General features: G+C 31.8%; 2 protein-coding genes across 2 annotated transcripts in view; both read left to right on the top strand.

The window, feature by feature from the left end:
• Window positions 1-5,363, top strand: part of LOC112520927 (linoleate 13S-lipoxygenase 2-1, chloroplastic-like) — a 7,015-nt gene extending 1,652 nt beyond the window's left edge. The window contains exons 3-9 of the mRNA XM_025129550.1: window positions 1,871-2,108; window positions 2,436-2,753; window positions 2,835-2,920; window positions 3,436-3,546; window positions 3,629-3,930; window positions 4,095-4,361; window positions 4,496-5,363. Coding sequence (XP_024985318.1) covers window positions 1,871-2,108; window positions 2,436-2,753; window positions 2,835-2,920; window positions 3,436-3,546; window positions 3,629-3,930; window positions 4,095-4,361; window positions 4,496-5,255 — 2,082 coding nt within the window. The 3' untranslated portion in view covers window positions 5,256-5,363. The remainder of the gene's footprint in view (window positions 1-1,870; window positions 2,109-2,435; window positions 2,754-2,834; window positions 2,921-3,435; window positions 3,547-3,628; window positions 3,931-4,094; window positions 4,362-4,495) is intronic.
• Window positions 5,364-11,297: 5,934 nt separating this feature from the next.
• Window positions 11,298-16,321, top strand: LOC112520960 (linoleate 13S-lipoxygenase 2-1, chloroplastic-like). Its single transcript, XM_025129586.1, has 9 exons — window positions 11,298-11,475; window positions 11,963-12,228; window positions 13,017-13,254; window positions 13,620-13,937; window positions 14,018-14,103; window positions 14,334-14,444; window positions 14,522-14,823; window positions 14,995-15,261; window positions 15,405-16,321. The coding sequence occupies exons 1-9, from the start codon at window positions 11,298-11,300 to the stop codon at window positions 16,162-16,164; spliced, it is 2,526 nt and encodes an 841-aa protein (XP_024985354.1). The 3' UTR covers window positions 16,165-16,321.
• The last annotated feature ends 4,886 nt before the right edge of the window (window positions 16,322-21,207 follow it).

The raw sequence follows: 21,207 nt of genomic DNA, 5'->3' as shown, positions 1-21,207 counted from the left end.
ATTAAATACTAAAAATACTAGTTCTTCTAATAATTATATAAATTAATTAATTCTATATTGTTATTAATTAATAAAGTATTAAAAATACGTATTTTTAAATTTTATATTTGTATATGATTTTTTATATATACACTTAATACCTTTAAAAATACTAGAAGAGTACTCGCGCAATACAGCGAGACAGATATCGATTTTAATTTTCTATTTTATTATTTGTCTCTGTCGATGTTATAATACGATTTTATGTGTTTTTAATAAAACAATAATGATTTTATTTTCGAATAAAATATAAATTTGAAGATATCATAAAATTTTGAAAAAAATAATATTAATGTTAATATCAAATCAATTATTTAAAAGTTCTCAGTTTTTATGTAATTTCTGTAATTATATTTAAGTTTAATAACGAAGTAATTTATTTTTGTTTTAATAATATAATTTTTTATAAAGATAACAATTAAGTATTCTGTTATAACTCAATGATTATCCTAATTATATTTTAGATTTTTTATATTTAAAATGAGATGTTTATCCTGTATTTGACCATGTTTATCTGCAGTTAGTTACATGAATTCAAATATGAAGCTTTAATAAGTTGTACTTACGCACAATCTACTTGCAATCTTGAGTTTTAAGTAATATGCATCAATAAACAGTACATACGCACAATCTACTTGCAATCTTGAGTTTTAAATAATATGCATCAATAAATAGTACTTTACGCATCAAAAATGGTTTTTAAGAGTTTTTGTCAAATGTTTTATAATATAGTATAGATTATTAAGTTTCTTTGTTTTCTTTCTTTTTTATTTTATATCCTTGTTATATTTATATTATTATGGTCGTATAATTGAATTTTTTTACTATTTTGAAGGTATTGACGAGACAATTATAATAGTGTAATTTGTTAAAATAAAAATATTTTTTTAATGTATTTTAGTTTAATATACGATTATGTATGTTAATGTGATAAAAATGTAAAACGAAAAATGAAAAAGTAAAGGATGTACTCAAAAATTACATAAATATAATGGTTTAAAGTGTAAGTGATAGAAATATTCTTTTGTAATATATATCATATAAAAAATATTTAATATTAATAAATTGTATGAAAATGCTTCCTGAGAGGTTAATTTCGTTGTTAGATCTAATTTTAGCTAATATAAAATTATGTATTTTAATATGATAATGGTGTAAAACGAAAATTGAAAAAATAAATGATGTATCATAAATTAAATAAATAACTATAAAAGTATAAAGTGTAAATATTAAAAATATTTTTGCATAATTTATAAAATATATAATAATATAATTAAGTCATAAACTATTCAATATTGAGCTCATTTTGAAGGTATTAACGAGACGATTATAATGGTGTAATTTATTAAAATAAAAATATATTTTTTAAACATGTTTTAATTGATATACGATTATGTATGTTAATTTGATAAATATGTAAAATAAAAAATTTAAAAGAAAGAGATGTAAAGTAAATTAATTAACTAATTATAGAAATATAAAGTATAAATTTAAAAATTAAAATTAAAATTTTAAAAATTTCGTAATTCAACCCCCTAAATCAATCTGTTGAAGAGAGATTCTGAATAACTGACACATCAAGGAGTTAAGATGTAAAACTATCCATTTTATATAATATTTCTAAAATTCTCTATTTTAAAAATTATCCATTTTCTTTGAAGTTAATTTGGAAAAAAAAAAAAAAAAAAAAACTAGTGTACTTTATTTCGAAACCTGCTTGCGTCCCGCGCCGTGAGCTGCTAAGGTGTGGTTGTGGTGGTGGAACCGACCGGCGACCACCGATGATGCACGAGCTGAATACTGATTAGTCTGTATCGTTTGAGTGAACCAGTCGTATCTACCATCGAAAACGCCGGCGGGGTTGAAGTCTTTAAGAGAGAAAGATCTAGAGTCTCTTCGAGGCAACGGTGAAGGACAACGCAAATCATTTGAAAGGATTTACGATTACGATACGTATAATGATCTCGGTGATCCCGATACTAGCTCTGATCTTGCTCGACCGGTGCTCGGCGGCCAGAAATATCAATACCCTAGGCGTTGCCGAACTGGTCGCGAAAGGACCTCGACAGGTACAAATACTTCATTTGTCTCATATCACTACTCTTGTTCGAAATTTACTTTTTAGGTTTTGATATTACTTGCTCATTTTGAAATAAGCATTGTATAATTTGTTATTGTATCTGCAAATGAGATGTTTAAGTAGTAGCCCTTTTAGATGATCATTTTTAGCATAGAATATGTGAATTTAGTCAATTTTGAGTTGGAAATCCGCTTATTAATTTGTATTTCTGATGGAGTTAGGATCCATAGTTCCATCTATTCAATCAACAATGAATTTAGGGTTTCTGGCATAGGTGTAAGCAATGAATGAACTGATGAGATTTGTGGAATTACAGAACCCTGGTCGGAATCGAGGACAACGCTCCCATTTTATGTGCCGAGAGACGAAGATTTTTCAGAGATAAAGGCGATAACGTTTGGGGCCACGACCTTTTACTCCGTACTACATGCACTTGAACCAACGATAGATTCGGCATTTACGGGCGAGAACAAGGGATTCTCATCATTCACGGATATCAATTTACTTTACAGTGACGGTGTTGAGATCGTTCTCCCTGACAATGGACTTCTTAGTGCTTTACCAGGGCTTCTCAAAGAAGTTGCCAATAATACAAAAACTATACTGCAATTTGAGACTCCTCGAATTGTGGATGGTAAGTAAGACATCTCAACCAACTCACGTGTATGCATCTGTGTTTTTGCTTTATGTGGTTTGTTGATGGTTGTGATTACAGGGGATTCCTTTTCTTGGTTACGAGATGAGGAATTTTGTCGACAAACACTTGCTGGTATTAATCCATATAGCATACAGTTGGTCAAGGTATGTTCTTCTAACACCAAGCTTTTTGAGAGATGGATTTTGGGAAAAGATTTGAGATCTTGGGTGTTTGGTTTGTAGGATTTGGAAATGGGATCGAATTCCATTCTTTATAAAATAAAAATTATAAAAATAATTGAATTACTTTTTATTAATTGATTGTTAGAAAACAAGTGTTTTTAACATACTATAAAACATTATTACAAACAAATCTTATCAAATCCCATGAAATACCAACTACCCCATGGGATTTCTAAATCCCATGTTTGCAGGGTTTCAATGAAATATTGGGATTTCAATCACAAGCATTCCTTCAAACCAAACATAACGAAATTCAAATCTAAATCCTCTGAAATCTGGCAAACCAAATGGAACCTTATAGTTCAAAAGAGACTGATTTCATAAATTACTTTCAGGCCTTGTAAGAAACCTTGTAGCTAATTAAGTAGTTGTTTGCTAATGTTTGTTGGAAAAGAATTGGATGAGTGTTGAGCCAATTTTGTGATCTAAATATGTAGGAATGGCCGCTGATTAGCAAACTAGACTCTGAAATTTATGGACCGGCTGAATCAGCAATTACCAAAGAAATTGTTGAGCAGGAGATTAGAGGTTTCATGACTCTTGAGAAGGTAATGCAAAAGCAAAACATGTATTATTTTCACCTCCAGAGTGCTTCCAAACATTTACTTACTACACTGAGTATCATTGCAGGCATTGGAACAAAAGAAGTTATTCTTGTTGGATTACCATGACCTGTTCTTACCTTATGTGAATAAAGTAAGAGAGCTTGAAGGGACAACTCTCTATGGTTCAAGAACGTTAATGTTCCTCTCATCTACTGGAACATTGAGACCACTAGCCATTGAATTGACTCGCCCGCCAAACAACGGGAAACCACAGTGGAAACATGTTTATGTACCCTGTTGGGATGCTACAGGCGTCTGGCTCTGGAAGCTAGCCATGGCTCATGTCCTTGCTCATGATTCTGGTTATCACCAGCTTGTCAGCCACTGGTGGGTACCTTCTTTTCGCACCACAACCTCTGTATTAATTGATGTCTATTTGTGTGTGAATGCATGCCTGCTTGGCTGATCAAGGAAATTACAATTATTGCACTTCAAATCTCAAGTTAACTCATGATTACCCATTTTGACTAAGGTATTTATCAACTTTGTAGGCTAAGAACTCATTGCGTTACAGAGCCTTACGTAATTGCTACGAACCGTCACCTTAGCAAAATGCACCCTATACAAAGACTGTTATCTCCTCACCTCCGGTACACAATGGAGATTAATGGCCTGGCTCGACTACTCCTCATTAATGCCGGTGGTATTATTGAGTCGACCTTCTCTCCTGGCAAATACTCCATGCAACTTTCCTCTGATGTATATGCTCAACAATGGCGCTTTGATCATGAGGCACTTCCAGCTGACCTAATTAGTCGGTAATACATGTTTGGAACCTCTTGTACGTCATAAAAAGGGCTTCTTCTCGCCTTGCAGAATATCACATCAATTATGCATATGTGTTTTGGTATATCAGGTGTAGTGATTGATTTTTATTTTTCATAATCAATAGGGGAATGGCTGTTGAAGATCCAAGTGCACCACATGGTTTAAAACTAGCAATTGAGGATTACCCATTTGCCAATGATGGTCTACTTCTCTGGGATGCCATCCAACAATGGGCTACTTCCTATGTCAACCACTACTACCCACAAGCAGACCTTGTAGAGTCTGATGAAGAGCTTCAAGCTTGGTGGACTGAAATCCGAACAGTCGGGCATGGAGACAAGAAGGACGAACCATGGTGGCCTCAACTCAAAACCCAACAGGACCTGATTGGAATCGTCTCAACAATCATGTGGGTGGCTTCCGGCCACCATTCAGCAGTCAACTTTGGTCAGTATGATTATGCTGGTTATTTCCCCAACAGACCCACCATTGCCAGAACTAAAATGCCCAATGAAGATCCCACAGCTGAAGAGTGGCAAGCATTCCTAAAGAATCCTGAGGATGTGCTACTGAATTGCTTTCCTTCGCAGGTTCAAGCTACCAAAGTAATGTCCGTTTTGGAGATTTTGTCAACTCATTCTCCAGACGAAGAGTACATCGGCGTCAACATGGAGGCTGCATGGGAGGCAGAACCGGTTGTAAAGGCCGCGTTCCAGGAGTTGAATAGAATGTTGAAGGAGGTGGAGGGCATCATAGACTCGAGGAACAATGATCCCAATTTGAGAAACAGAAATGGAGCAGGGTTGATGCCGTATGAGCTTCTGAAGCCATTTTCTGAACCTGGGCTGACGGGAAAGGGTGTTCCATACAGCATTTCCATCTAATTTAACTTCAGGTCTCACATTCAGCCATCTTTGTTGAAATAAATAAAAAACTTAATCATGTCTGATTTGATCCATGTTTACTCCATTCGCACCTTTGTACTAATAATTGTGAAGTCTGATGTTTGCTAATAAGATTAAGACATTGATAATCAATGGTTAAGTAGCAAGAAACACAGCTTAATTCATTAGTCTTATTTATTTTTGTTAGTCTTGAAACATTAGTAAAATTTACATAAATATTCAAATCGTTAAAATGATTTTATTTTTTAGTCATCTTAAAATCATTTTCCTTAAATAGCTAAAATTTATACAAAAAAGCTTTATGCAAAAAATAGATTTTCTGCGTAAAATATATTTTGGCAAAAAAAAAAAATTAACAATTTACTTTACTAAAAGGAAAATGAGGAGTTTACGTACAAAAAAGGGGTAAAGTTTCTAATCCATTAAATATAATTATATTTTACATTTTTATAATTAATTATTTAATTATTTTATATCTCTTATTTTTTTAATTTTTATTTTACATATTTATTATATTAATATATTAACTAAAATAAATAAATAGAATATTTCTTTTTTCACAAATTACACCATTATAATTGTTTCATAAATACGTTCAAAACGGAACTAATATTAAATATCATAAATGTGTACGGATTATTTTTAAAATTTACATTTTCTATCCTGATAATTTTTTATTTAATTTGTAATTATAAGAGTATAAAATGTAAATATTAAAAATAATTCGTAAATATAAATAATATTTAATAATATAATATTAAATCCAAAAATATTTAATATTTAGATTCATTTTGAATGTATTACCGAAAACAATTATAATGATGTAATTTTTAAAAAAGGAAACATATATTTTATATATTTTAGTCAATATATGATTATGTATATCAATATAATAAAAATGTAAAATAAAAAAAACGAAAAAAATATAAAATAAATTAAATAACTAACTTTTTTTGGTTTGTGAAATATTTGTGTAATTTTTTGGAGGTAGCTATAAATTAAAAGAACCTTTTAAGATCCCTTTTTCACATTATCTCTATTTTCTTTTCTTATTTCGACTGCTGGTTAAAAAAAATTCCAATTCAACCCCTTAACTTTCTAAATTAGCAGAACCTTCATAAACTATTATATTTTCACAATTAATGGTAGCATCTTATAACATGCTTATTTCAAATAGAAGTAGAATTACAAAGAGTAGCTCTTGAGATGGTTTGAACATTACAAGTATAAACATTAGAATTTATCATACATAATCAATATAACAACAACACAATGCAACCATCAGTATCGTGTACTTTATTACTGGTATATTTTGGTCCATCATCAGAGGACCAGGATCGATACCACAACCTTGTAGAATATCACTATCTCAGTAATTTCAAAATCTATTAATCCTTGTTCCAGACGGATCGATTTCCTCCAGTTTTAAACCATTGCAAGTCTGAAAAAAATATCATAACGAGTTTTAGGATACGATCAAGTAATTCTCTAGACTTTTAAGCGTTTTTCTTTTAACAAATATAGAGAATAAAAGAAAAACCATGTAACAAATATACATGATTGAGTTAATTATACATTTATATAACCTTAACAAAAACATTTGTCTAACGGTTGATTTTATTTAATAACATTTATAAACGAATCATTGTTAACCATAAATACTATATTAAATGCATCATAAATATGTGCCTTCATTTTTGACGAAACCTTACGCGATAGCAACGGCCTGATGCTTATCAGCACCACTTTATTTACGTAAGGTCGATAACTTGTTGATTTAAAGTAACCATTATATGCAAAATAATTTATCTACTAATTTTCTTTATTTTACCTTAAAAATCAAGACTGATATTTTACATTCTTAATACATGATTTGATCTGATTCTGATATAAAACGGATGTATATAACATCATCCGGTTAAAAAATCTATGAAATAGTATAAATTTTATAAACTGATTATAAATTTCTTTTTTATATGACTTTTAATTTTATATTAAAAAAAATAAACACTTCTATTAACTAGAAAAATTGAAGGGTATAGAAACATAATTCATTTTTATCTGGATCACGTAATAGAATATATTTTATACGAATCTTGTTAATTAATTAGGTTAAAAATATTGAATAAAATAGTAATAGGAAAAACCAGCCTAGTATGACATCAAACGTTAGTGGTATAGTAGCCTCCTCCATGTGCTGGTACACTCCAAGCACTTGATAAAGTTACTAAAAACAGTATAGATTTAAAATTGTTATCAAATCATATAATACGATTTCTGTGTTTAAAGCGAACACGTAATTAATGTGATTATCATTTAAGACTTATGTGAGCTCAATTATTTCATGTATTAATGTGATCTTTATTGCCTAAAATCTTTAACATGGCTTATTGGACAACAAATGGTCACTGGAATTGACGATATCGTGTTTATGATTTCGTGACTCAAAACATCATTATAAGAAATAAATACGTTGACTTTTGAAGCTGAATGCAACGAAATATTTGTCTTAAAAGTTATACCTATACCTAAGAGCAAACTAGAGTTAATTGAGTTCCCGTGTAGCAGTAATTGAATCAATGTTGCTTGATGCAAAACCCAAAATACATCAACCAGTATCGTATCGATCAATTTTTGAGTACCATATTTAACCTAAGTAGTTATCCATATCATGGATTAAGACTTGTGATAAGCACTACGGCGTAGAGAAAGAAAAATAAGATAAATATATAATGATGGTTTAAGCCTGAGAGGGCCTCATTAAGCAAGAAGCTCTAATTTCCCCTGATTAGTAATGGCTTAAAAGTACGTTTAAAATAAAATCTTATTATAAAAAACTATGTTATCCTGTCATACTCCAATGAGATAGTTTTTTTTAATCTCGAATGGAATTAGTTATTTGGTATAATATAATAAAATAGATTGAGTGGTAAACACATATTCACAAGATAAATGAAATTGCGGTATGTATTCTATATATCTCACTCATAAGTAAAGTCTAGAGAGATAAAATATTTGAATATTTCTTGTAAATTAAAAATAAAATATGTTATTATATACTATGGATTGGGTTTCGGTGAGAAGGAAAGCTATGATGAGAAGCGTAAAAAGAGATATTCATCCTTGGATCGATTTTAATTGAATGCCAACATTAATGAGGTGCACCGAGATGCACAAGATTAATTTTCTTCTAAAGTGCAATTCATGGGTTGATATAAGATTAAAAGTGATCAAGGGTTCAGATTTCTTTTTACACTTCTTACCATAACTTCCCTTCTCATATGATTCTTCGCATATATGTTATTTGGATCAAATGTAAGGGATTGTTTGTCAGTTGTTGAATGATTTGGTGCAGAATGATTAAGTGATCAGAATAATTAAGAAGCTCTCATTATATAGTAAAAAATGAAATATAATTGTTTGGTAATTGTTTACAATAAAATTAGGACGCTTAATGGTTAAGGGAGGTCCATKATACAAAACCATTCAGAGAATTTTGAAACCATTAAGTGACAGACTTTTTTTTGTCAAACAAGATTCAACTCTTAATGATTCAGATGTTGCCTCTTAATGAAACTATTAAGAGGTATACAAACAACCCCCACTACCACTATTCTATTCAATAAACCAAATTGACAGATTCAAATTGTTTTGATGGATATCATTCCAATTCATGCCAATCAAACGCATAGTTAAACATGATTAAATTTCATTCCAATTTCTTCAACTTTCAACTCCCATAACAAATTTTAATTTTAACTAATTCTATTTTATGAACGGAACGCCACCTAAGTTGTTCAATGTTTGTTTGGTTCCAAATCCATGGTTGAAAAGTTCGTGCAAACTGCCAATTGTATGAAAATTAGTTAAAAACTTGGAGCACAAATTTACGATTTGCTAAATTATTTTAATACTTTTGGTTATTTCCAAATAATTTGCGACCCTTTTTAATAAATATTCAAAAAAATAAAAATAGAAAACAAATTTTCGCCGAAGCTAACCAAAAAAATCCAAACCTGTCGGGTATGATACTATAGGTCTTCAGTCAATGCCATGTTGAATGAGTTGAATAACGAGCCAACACCTAAACGTGTTAATACAATCTTAAAATCGAACATTTCTATACCGTTCAAAAAATGATAAGATGTTATCACCAACAAGAGGACACAAAAAGAGACTCGTCTATTTCCCACTTGTATTTGTCTAAAACCCCAAATTACGTCTAAAATAATTGTTTTTCATTCAATTACCATTTTCGAGAATATACTTTTAAAATGAACGTATAATGGTTTACAATTAGAAAAATCTATAAAATCATGTACAGTCTCAAAGTTGTTTAATTAATGGTTTACGTTTAGATATATGTCTTTAAGTGGCGTTCTTAAATAATGCTTTTTAAAATAGATGCTTTATGGTTCATATTTCGAAAAGTCTACGATATTAAATGCCTTTTTTAATTTCATAATTCAAAAAGTCTATAACTTGAAAAGTCTATGACATGCCTAATTCGAGAAGTCTATAATGTAAACCGTAGGTTTTGGATATATCCACAATCGGAAAAGTCTATGATACTTTTAGAATGGGCACATTCTCTTTATTTTAAAAGATCGAAACTCATCTATAATTATTTGAAAATATCAAATCAAAATCTCATATCTGATAGGTCTGAATCTATCAACGATGACATTTTTAACCTTTATAGATGCATAATTCTCTAAATCTATACTACATTATACAGAATTTGGTAAAAGTTCTTAATAACAACTTAATAAGCATTATGTAATGTTTCTTAATGCATTATAAAGCATTTGACAAAAACTCTTTAAAACATTTTTTATGCATAAAGTACTGTTTATTAATGCATGTTACTTAAAATTCAAGATTACAAGTAAATTGTGTATAAGTACAACTTATTAAAGCTCTATGTTTGAATTCGTGTAACTAACTGCGGATAAACGTAATCAAATAGAGGATAAACATCTCATTTTAAAATATAAAAAATCTAAAATATAATTAGAATAATTATTGATTCTAACAGAATACTTAATTATTATCTTTATAAAAAAATATTATTAAACCTAAATTAAGTTAATTTGTTACGTTAAATTAAATTATAATAAAAATTTTGAATTAAAAAAAATAAACAAACAAGAACTTTTAATTAGATAATTTGATATTAATATTGATATATTTTTTGCAAATTTTATGTAATATTTTCAAATTTATATTTTATTCAAAAATAAAAACATTATCGCTTTCTCAAAACCACATAAAATTGTATTATATCGACATGGATAAAAAATAAAACGAAACATTGAAATGTAAATGTGTATCGATGCATTGCACGAGTACCCTCATAGTGTTTCTTAATGCATAAAATCTTAAGAATCAAGTTTTCAACTTATTACTTAATACGTACAACTTTTTAAAGATCTACATTTTGACTTCATAAAACCAAATAGTAAACAAGTTCACATATTTTGTAGCTGTGGTGGTCCAGGTCAGCTTGCGCACACCTCAACGAATCCCATAAGACCTCGAAGAAAACAACCAAAAAAATCCGAAATGACCCAGAGGAGGCTTAAACTGACGACCAGTGGGAATGGGTTTCAAGGCCTAACCTTTATTTATGTATTGAGTTGGCTCTCAAGATTATACAAGATAAACATCGATCCCTGTTAATATAACAAAATATTCTTAAATTTTAGGTTTTCAATTTTTTAATAAAAAAATTGCATTAATCTATCATTCTGGATTTATCATAAAACGATATCTCGCAGTATTACATAAATATACCATTTAAAGAAAAGCTTAATGTTCCACATGCTTCAATTTTTGGGACCACAACTTCCCTATAAATAAAGACTTTGTCTCATTTCATGTTGTAAACCTTCAACCAAATAATTCGTTGAAAAATCATCTTTTTCTCTGCCTCCATCACCTACTCCCTTCGCCACTTTTGGCCAACCATTTTACGTATTTATATTTGAAATACATTGCACCTTCGGTAACGTAAAAGCCATGTCTTCATCTTCTGCTCGAAAATCCACAAAAGTGAAAGGCATCCTTAGTGTTCAACCAACCATTAACGGAGTGCTAGCCAATGTGACTGTTGGTCCTATAGCATCGGTGGTTGATAGCATCTCTCAGTTTCTAGGACGATCATTTTTGCTCGAGCTTGTTGCTGCTGATCTTGACTGTGAGTATTCATTTATTAACTAGTCTGTACCAAAAAAATGTTTCAAAAATATTATAACTTTTATGTTTTGAGTATGTGTTTTGGAGTTCACGAGTTATAATTTATGCATGTAAATTAGAATTACTAGAAATAAATATGTTTGTTTCTACTGTCATAAACTTGACAATAGACACAATATGTATGTTTCATCTAGCGAATAATTCATGAAAATGCATTGTACAATCATTTATTTGATTTCAATTTATATATAACTAAAAAATTACTTCAAACAATTCGGTTTCAGTTTTATCAAAATTCAATTAAGGGCATATTATATATATATATATATATATATATATATATATATATATAACACATGGAAATAGACGTTTTTATTAATACATAAAAGGAATTCAGATAACACAACCTATTAATTCTTTATATCATAAGATAAATGTTGATTGAACCACTTTTTAATCAAATTGTTTGTTTTTATATGTTTATGAAGCGTCGGGTAAAGAGAAGGGGACGGTGAAGGCGTATGCAAGTTACAGTGAATTGAATGACGAGACTAAAATGTACGAATACAAGTGTGAGTTTGAAGTTCCCATGGAATTTGGAGAAATAGGGGCAATATTGGTACAAAACGAGCCTCATAAAGAAGTATATCTCAAGAACATTGTTCTTAACGATGGCAACGTCACTTTTACTTGTGAATCTTGGATTCACTCGAAGCATGATAATCCCGAGCAAAGAATCTTCTTCACTGACAAGGTCGTCTATCTCAAAATATCTTATTTTATCTTTATTATGATTTGTAAGATTCAACAGTTAAATTCGAAATTTAGTGAAACCGTTACCGTGAAATTTGTCACAAAAGAATATTAGAATAGCAACCAACTAGTAGCATGCTGCATTTCTAACAGATTTTATAAAATAGAGAAAATAAGACGAAACTTCAAGTTTAGAGAACTCCCTAAACTTGATTGGATGAGAGAAATGATTTTTTTTAAATTTATTTACGTCAATGAGGTTGAATTATTATCTTATATATATTTTTAAATGTATAATGAGATGATAAATCTATATAAGTGTTTATCGAGTCTCATTACCTTACCGAATGATGATACAAAGATCAAGAATCTTACCTGGTAAAAACGAGATAATGACCAAAAGTCGAGGTGCTTATTGGGTAAAATCGTTTCATACAATGTCGTTTTTGATGACTAAAATTTTACCTGGTAAGTAAGTAATAATGTTAAATTTTACCAGTAAACTAAACGGTTATCAAGTAAGTGTTTGGTAAACGACCTCTAACTTTTATCTTTAGGGACGAAAACATAAAAGAATTATAAACCATATGAATGAGAAAACAATAATATGATAGAGACGAAAACAACAAATATTGCAAATCACAGGGATTAAAACTATAAATTCGTACTTGAAAGGGACTGAAATAGTAATTTTTAACAAACCATAGGCACGAAGAATGTAATTTAACCACATATGCGAACCGCCAATTATCCGAATGCTAATTAGTTTGTGTCGTCTGAGTGAAACAGTCGTATCTACCATCGGAAACGCCGGCGGGGTTGAAGTCGTTGAGAGAGAAAGATCTAGAATCTCTTCGAGGCAACGGTGAAGGACAACGCGAATTTTTTGAGAGGATTTACGATTACGATACGTATAATGATCTCGGTGATCCCGATAGTAGCTCTGATCTGTCTCGACCGGTGCTCGGCGGCCAGAAATATCCTTACCCTAGGCGTGGCCGAACTGGTCGCGAAAGGACCTCCACTGGTACGAACACTTCATTTATCTCATATCACTACTCTAGTTCGAATCCATTTATTAGGTTTTAATATTACTTGTTCATCTATAATTTGTTATTGCCTCTACAAATGAGATGTTTAACAAATTCAATGCTGATAATTTAGTTAACTTTTCTAAAATTCCGATTACAGTAACTAGTAGCCCTTTTGGATCATCATATTTAGCACATAATATATGAATTTAATCAATTTTGAGTTGGAAATCCGTTTATTAATCTGTATTTCTAATGGAGTTAGGATCCATAGTCTATGTATTCGATCGACGTTGAATTTAGGGGTTTTAGAATAGGTGTAAGCAATTTTGTGAATTTAATCAATTTTGTGGAATTACAGAACCCTTGTCGGAGTCCAGGACGACACTCCCATTTTATGTGCCAAGAGATGAAGATTTTTCAGAGATAAAGGCGATAACATTTGGGGCCACGACCTTGTACTCCGTACTGCGTGCACTTTTACCAACGCTAGATTCTGTATTTACGGATGAGAACAAGGGATTCTCATCATTCACGAACATCAATTTACTTTACAATGAAGGTGTTGAGATCGTTCTCCCTGACAATGGACTTCTAAATGCTTTACCAATGCTTCTCAAAGATATTGCCAATACTACCAAAAGTCTACTTCAATTTGAGACTCCTCGAATCGTGGACAGTAAGCAAAAAATCTCAACCAATTGTGAATGCATGTGTGTTTGATGTTTTTGCTTAATGTGGTTTATTGATGGTTTACAGAGGATTCCTTTTCTTGGTTACGAGATGAGGAATTTTGTCGACAAACACTCGCTGGTCTCAATCCATATAGCATCCAGTTGGTCACGGTGCGTTCTGCTTAAACTTTTTGCATCAGGCTTTAGAGCTAAATTGTGAAACAAATGACAATTAGTATCTTCTATTCAAAGATAATTAAAAGAATTGATTTGGTTACTTTCAGGCCTTGTATCATAAGTTACATGGAAATGTACATGTAATTGATTAAGTAGTTATTCACTAACGTTTCTTGGAAAAGAATTGGATGAATGTTGAGTAATTTTGTGATCTAAATTTGTAGGAATGGCCATTGATGAGCAAACTAGACCCTGAAGTTTATGGACCACCTGAATCAGCAATTACTAAAGAAATTGTTGAGCAAGAAATCAAAGGTTTCATGACTCTTGAGGAGGTAATGAAAAGGCAAAACACGTATTTTTTTCACCTCCTTTGTCTTGCATATAGCTAATACAATGAGTATCGTTGCAGGCATTGGAACAAAAGAAGTTATTTGTGTTGGATTACCATGATCTGCTCTTACCATATGTGAATAAAGTAAGAGAGCTTGAAGGGACAACTCTCTATGGTTCAAGAACGTTAATGTTTCTCACATCTACTGGAACATTGAGACCACTAGCCATTGAATTGACTCGCCCGCCAAACAACGGGAAACCACAGTGGAAACATGTTTATGTACCCTGTTGGGATGCTACAGGCGTCTGGCTCTGGAAGCTAGCCAAGGCTCATGTCCTTGCTCATGACTCTGGTTATCACCAGCTTGTTAGCCATTGGTGGGTACTTTTTTTTTGCACCACAACCTCTATATATATTTATGTCTATTTGTGTATGACGGTATGAGTGCATGCCTGCTTGACTGATCAAGGAAAATAAAATCAATCCAATTCAGATCTCTAGTTAACTCATGATTAGCCATTTGACTATGATATTTATCAACTTTGTAGGCTAAGAACTCATTGCGTTATGGAGCCTTATGTAATTGCTACCAATCGTCATCTTAGCAAAATGCACCCTATAGAAAGACTACTATGTCCTCATCTCAGATACACGATGGCGATTAATGGCCTAGCTCGACTAGCCCTCATTAATGGCGGTGGTATTATTGAGTCAGCTTTCTCTCCAGGAAAATATTCCATGCAACTTTCTTCTGATGCATATGCTCAACAATGGCGTTTTGATCATGAGGCACTTCCAGCTGACCTAATTAGCAGGTAAAGTTTTCCCAACACATTTGGAACCTCTTGTACATAATAAAAAAGGGCTTCTTCTCACCTAGTAGAATATCATCATCAATTATGCATGTGTATTGGTATATTAGGTGTAATGACAATTTTCTATTTTTCATAATCAATAGGGGAATGGCTGTTGAAGATCCAAGTGCACCACATGGTATAAAACTAAGGATTGAGGACTACCCATTTGCCAATGATGGTCTACTTCTCTGGGATGCCATCAAACAATGGGCTACTACCTATGTCAACCACTACTACCCACAAGCAGACCTTGTAGAGTCTGATGAAGAGCTACAAGCATGGTGGACTGAAATCCGAACAGTCGGGCATGGCGACAAGAAGGACGAACCATGGTGGCCACAACTCAAAACCCAACAGGATCTGATTGGAATTGTCTCAACAATCATGTGGGTGGCTTCTGGCCACCATTCGGCAGTCAACTTCGGTCAGTATGATTATGCTGGTTATTTCCCCAACAGGCCAACCATTGCCAGAACTAAGATGCCTGATGAAGATCCAAACTCTGAAGAGTGGCAAACATTCCTAACTAATCCTGAAGATGTGCTATTGGATTGCTTCCCTTCGAAGGTTCAATCGACCAAAGTTATGGCCATTTTGGAAGTTTTGTCAACTCATTCTCCAGATGAGGAGTACATCGGCGTGAACATAGAGGCTTCATGGGAAGCAGATCCCACCATAAATGCCGCGTTCCAAGAGTTCAGTGGAAGTTTGAAGGAACTCGAAGGTATCATAGACTCAAGGAACCGTGATCCCAATCTGAGGAACAGAAGTGGCGCCGGGATTGTGCCGTATGAGCTTCTGAAGCCATTTTCGGAACCTGGGATGACCGGAAAGGGTGTTCCGTACAGCATCTCCATCTAGTTTAACTTCGATTTCGCTTTCGAACATCTTTGTTGAAGTAATTAATAAAGTAATCATGTCTGATTTGATCCCTTGTATTATCCATTTTGTACTTATAATTGTCAACTGTGATATTTGGTTTTTATTTATTTGAATTGTGATAATAAAATTGCATTACATCAACAATTTTTAATTTTCATGCCTTTAATTACGCAATAATCAATATTATTGTATCTGATCCAGTGATTTATTACTTTTACCTGTTTGCCTATTTTGAGGTTGTTCGATAATATGATTATATGTTCTTAAAACATGTCCAGGGTAATATATATTATTTCGTAATAAAGTTGAATAATAATAAATTTAAAATATATAAAATTTCTGATTTGTCTACGTCCAATTGGTTGGATAGGGATAAGACAGTGTGATTTTTTTTTGAAAATGTGGAAATAAATTATTTGATTAAAAATACTGTTACAATCATATACTTTTTAGCTAAGTCGTGTCTATTTAGCTATCATTCAGCCATCACTGAATGTGTGTATTCAGTTGTCGTTGATATTGTCTTCCGCTGAATCTCCAATTTATCGTTGAACTTGGGACCATAGCTGAACATGAATCTTCGGCTGTCGCTAAACCTGCATATTCCTTAACTTAGATATTTTTGTAACTATCCTTCGATCTTATTCATTAACGGTTATAATCGCTAAACCGCCAATAACCGTCGATCTCTCATTTAAATATGTAAACCGAGAATCTGGGTAGATATATCTCAGTTTCACAGCCTTTGAAAGAGAGAATAATCTCAAGAATTATCGCAATACAAAATTTGTGAACCCAAGACTAATAGGGTTAAATTATTGTATTCGGGAAGTGTCTTCCGACACGATTCTTAAGTTTTATCCGGTCCCTATATCTCATCCGAAATTCAACCCCTAACACTTGTGAGGGCATTCTTGTAATTGCTCAAAGATTGGTATCAGAAACAACAAAATTTCTCTTTTGGCGAGATTCATTAATGGACTATACTATCTTTGTAGAAGAAAAAATAGATATTGAATAACTATCTGTCTGTTAGATTAGACATTGGAAACAGTGGAACGAATTTAAAGGCTGCTATTATCTCAACTTGTGTTGTTATTAAGGAGCCAATTAGTAGAGAAGCAGAAGAAAATGATGTTGAGAGTAAACCTCTTTTTGATATCAACCCATCGAATTCATTAATCATTGGAGAATCAGATTTAGTGCTGAACAATTGAAATATAGTTTAAAAACCAATATGTTCTCGGGTATTTCCAAGTTGAGCGAGAAGTCGAGAGGTATTAAGATGGAAGGATGTCGTCTTGAATGGCGGCACAGGGTTGTCGTTACAACGGTAGGTGTGATTCTTTCGAGATCGGGAGCGAGAGATAAAGGGGCAGTTGTTGATTTCAAAGAAGAGCGTGTGCAGGGTCGTTGGAATTATAGTGAAGAAGTTGCATCCCCTACCTATTAAAAAAGGTTAAAAAAGACCTACTAAATAATATTAAATGACCTAAAAGTTTAAAAATTGATATTATTCCATATATATCTCTCTCATTCCCCGTCTCTCTTTTACTTTTTTTGGTTTTTAATTAATAAATAATAATAATAATTAGTCTATAGTGATTATAATTTTTGTTTGTATTATACATTAATCAAATTTAAAACCAATAATAACTCTGTAACTCCATGGTTCATAACCTCTGACACTGTAACTATAGCCTTTTTCATAACCTCCGACACTGTAACTCCATGGTTCGTTTAGGGTGATCCAGAACTTGACCCAATCACCAAATCTTCTAAATATAGCTCAGCATAATCACGAAAATCATTGCTGCAAAAAATTCATTAATTATGATTTAAATTACTAATTTATTTATTAAATCAATAATTAATTATTTTTGATCAGTTACACACGCAACACGGGAACTCAAGAATCCTCCGTACTCGGGTGTTTGTGGTCCGGTTTGGACGGTTTAACCTTTCAAACCAAAAAGCAAACCACAATGATGGTTTAGGAAACTTTTCAAACCGAATTGTTTGACAGCAAGTGACAAAATCAGTTAAATCAGACCATGAAAAGGCGGTATGTTCCGACTGATTTAGACGGTTTGGGCCTCATAGAAAAACATAATATCTATATTCAAAATGAAATGTTAAACAAATACATCCATCTCTATAACTAAAAAAACATTGAGCAAGTAGAAAAATGTTAAACAAATCCACTAACAATAATTGGAATTTTGGACAATTGTTGAGCAAATCGAAAAACAATTTGGAATTTGTATTTGATTTTTGACAGACTTCAGAATTTTGTCAATTTAGATAAACGCAGTCAATAGAGAAATGAAAACTAGAAACATAATTTCTTCGATGAACTTTTTTTAATTGTGCGATATGATTAAAGTTGAATCTATAACATGAAAACTAAATATAACTAATATATGTGTATTTTTTTCACGGTGGATTCAGTTCAATCACTCGAAAAAACGTTCAAACCGCAGATCAAACCGGACCGGACGGTCTGATAATTTTTCAAACCAAACCGACAGGGCCACAAAGGGTTCATGATCTATCAAGAACCCTGAATTTTAATTAATTAAATATATTAAAAATTAATTAATATAATATATAACTAATTAGAGATCGAATTAAATTTATATAATAAATGCCATTGGTTCGATGTTCATTTATGAGATTATTGTAGTATTAAATCCCATGCTCATTAATACAGCTACTTAATTTCCAACTGCACCAATATTAATTATTACATATTTACAATAAAATAATTATATTGATTTTAATCGAAAAAATTCCAATTCTTTTAAATAAGATACCATCACTTAGGTTCAAATACGGTGACTCTGCACTACCCGCAAAATAGGTGATCGCTCTGAGATTAGTTGGCTCGCACAACAGGTTAGATATCTAGGTTAATAAAAAACAACTATAAGTGGCAATGACCGTGTTATTATAATTAGTGATCTTTTGTAAAATTCAAATAGTTAAAACTATGTTAAGTTATATTGTGATGGTAATTAATATTTAAGATAAACAAAAGGAAAATTAATTAAACTCAATCATGATTCATGAAAATGTCTTCGAGTAAAAGTGTCCCATATGCTTGAGCTCTACCATGGTCGTTTGTTCCACCCTTATGTTTAGGAAAAAGTCTAAAAAACATAATAAACTTTAGTGTTTGAAATTATTAAGATCTTGAATATTTCAAAATCTGTTAAATAACTTTTTCGACTTTTTTAAAACATGTTAGAGACAACCTTATGACCTGTACAACTGGTTAATATGGTAAAATAATGGAAAAAGTTTGGAAAAAAAAACCAATAAACTTTCATATTTTGAATGATTAAGTCTCTAAACATTTTTTAACCAAAAAAGTACTTACATCTATAAATGAAATAAATATACCAAAAAAATACTTACATTTACAAAAAAATACTTACATTTAAAAAAGATTATTGATGAAATTTATGTTAATTAAAAATAAAATATTTTCCGTCAGTGATTTTTCAAATTTAAAATGTAAAAAAAGATTTAAAAGGGATTACTGATTAAATTTAATATTAATTAAAAATAAAATATACTTCGTGTAACACCCAAATATCCATATTTGCATATAACCATGTATTTCAAATATCAAGAAATACAAATTTATATATTCGGTCCCAAATGTACAAAAGCTATATTACAAAATAGCTAACAATTTTTTCCACAAATTAACTAAACAACGTATGAATACATATCAAGCATTCAGATATAAAAGAAGATTATGCTAACCTCAAAATTCCGTGTAAGCATAATATAACACTTCATAATTTTTTCTTCCCCTTGTTCTCTAATTGGGTCCGATTTATAATGCACATTTTTTAAACACAAAATGAGGTTGGACCTTGAGATTTAGTGAGAAATCTATTTGATGCAATTACAGGGTGAAAATCACCAAATCATGTTTATAAACCCATATTTGTAATAATAACAATATACATCACTTTGATAAAAACAAATCTCATTTATCACATTCAAATACCCATTGATAAAGGTTATCGCATCATGTAGTAATTTATACCATATTCTCGCATCACATTGATGAGACAAACTCAAGTCCTCGCAACACGCTGGTGCGAGAACCTCAACTCATCACATCATTCAGAGCCAGTGGCATGACCAACCAGAGCCCTTTTGGTTCTTAAGGACCAGAGTCTAGAGGCAAGACCAACCAGAGCTTTTCTGGTCTTACTAACTAGAGGCAAAGCTAACCAAAAGCAAGGACAACAAGAGGCCCTCTGGACGACTAGAGCCCCTTTGGCCAACCAGAGCTTCTGGTCTTATCAATCAGAAGTAAAGTCAATCTAGAGGCAAAGCCAACCAGAGGCCCTTTGGATGACCAGAGCCTCTGGTTCGTCTGACCAGAGCTCTGGGGACAAAAAATGGTTAAACACATGAAAAGAACTTGGATTTCAAATACAAAATAGAGGCCCTCTGGTTAAACATGAAGACCAACCAGAGCCTCTCTAGTTTCTCAACAACTGTTCACTTTATCAAAACCCCAACTTATCGTATCAATGAGATGCGACAACCCCAAGTCTTCGCATCAGACAGGTGCGATAACTCAAGGTCCTCGCATCATAAGGATGCGATAATAACAACTTCTCATCAAAAACCCAAATTTTACGATTTTATGATTATGTCACTCATATCATGGTATACACCTCTCATTGATATGTCACTCTTATCCCAGTATACAACTCTCCTTGATATGTCATTTTTATTGTCACACATGATATGAACATATCAAAACTTAAAGCCATGCTAAAAATAGCATCCAAAAACAGTTTTATCATCATCCCCACGTAAGAACCATACGATTCAAATTTCAAATACCAAATAAGGAAAGTTGATGAATTTAAACTCACCTGTTTACGTAGATGAAGATGAATTAATCACAACAACAAATTCAAGTAGAAATCACAGAATTAGCTTCTTCTTTCCCTTACAGGCTTGTTTACTTACACACAAGAGAACACA

Source organism: Cynara cardunculus (assembly GCF_001531365.2).
Source record: "Cynara cardunculus var. scolymus isolate 2C chromosome LG 11, CcrdV1, whole genome shotgun sequence".
In the NCBI taxonomy this organism is placed as follows: domain Eukaryota; kingdom Viridiplantae; phylum Streptophyta; class Magnoliopsida; order Asterales; family Asteraceae; genus Cynara; species Cynara cardunculus.
Note: the sequence above shows the minus strand (reverse complement) of the source record. Positions and strands in the feature narration are given on the sequence as shown.

Coding starts and splice junctions, on each gene's coding strand:
- LOC112520960 (XM_025129586.1), top strand. CDS start 11,298: ATGTCTTCATCTTCTGCTCGAAAATCCACAAAAGTGAAAGGCATCCTT. Junction 13,255..13,619: donor TCGCGAAAGGACCTCCACTG/GTACGAACACTT, acceptor GTGGAATTACAG/AACCCTTGTCGGAGTCCAGG. Junction 14,824..14,994: donor CACCAGCTTGTTAGCCATTG/GTGGGTACTTTT, acceptor TCAACTTTGTAG/GCTAAGAACTCATTGCGTTA.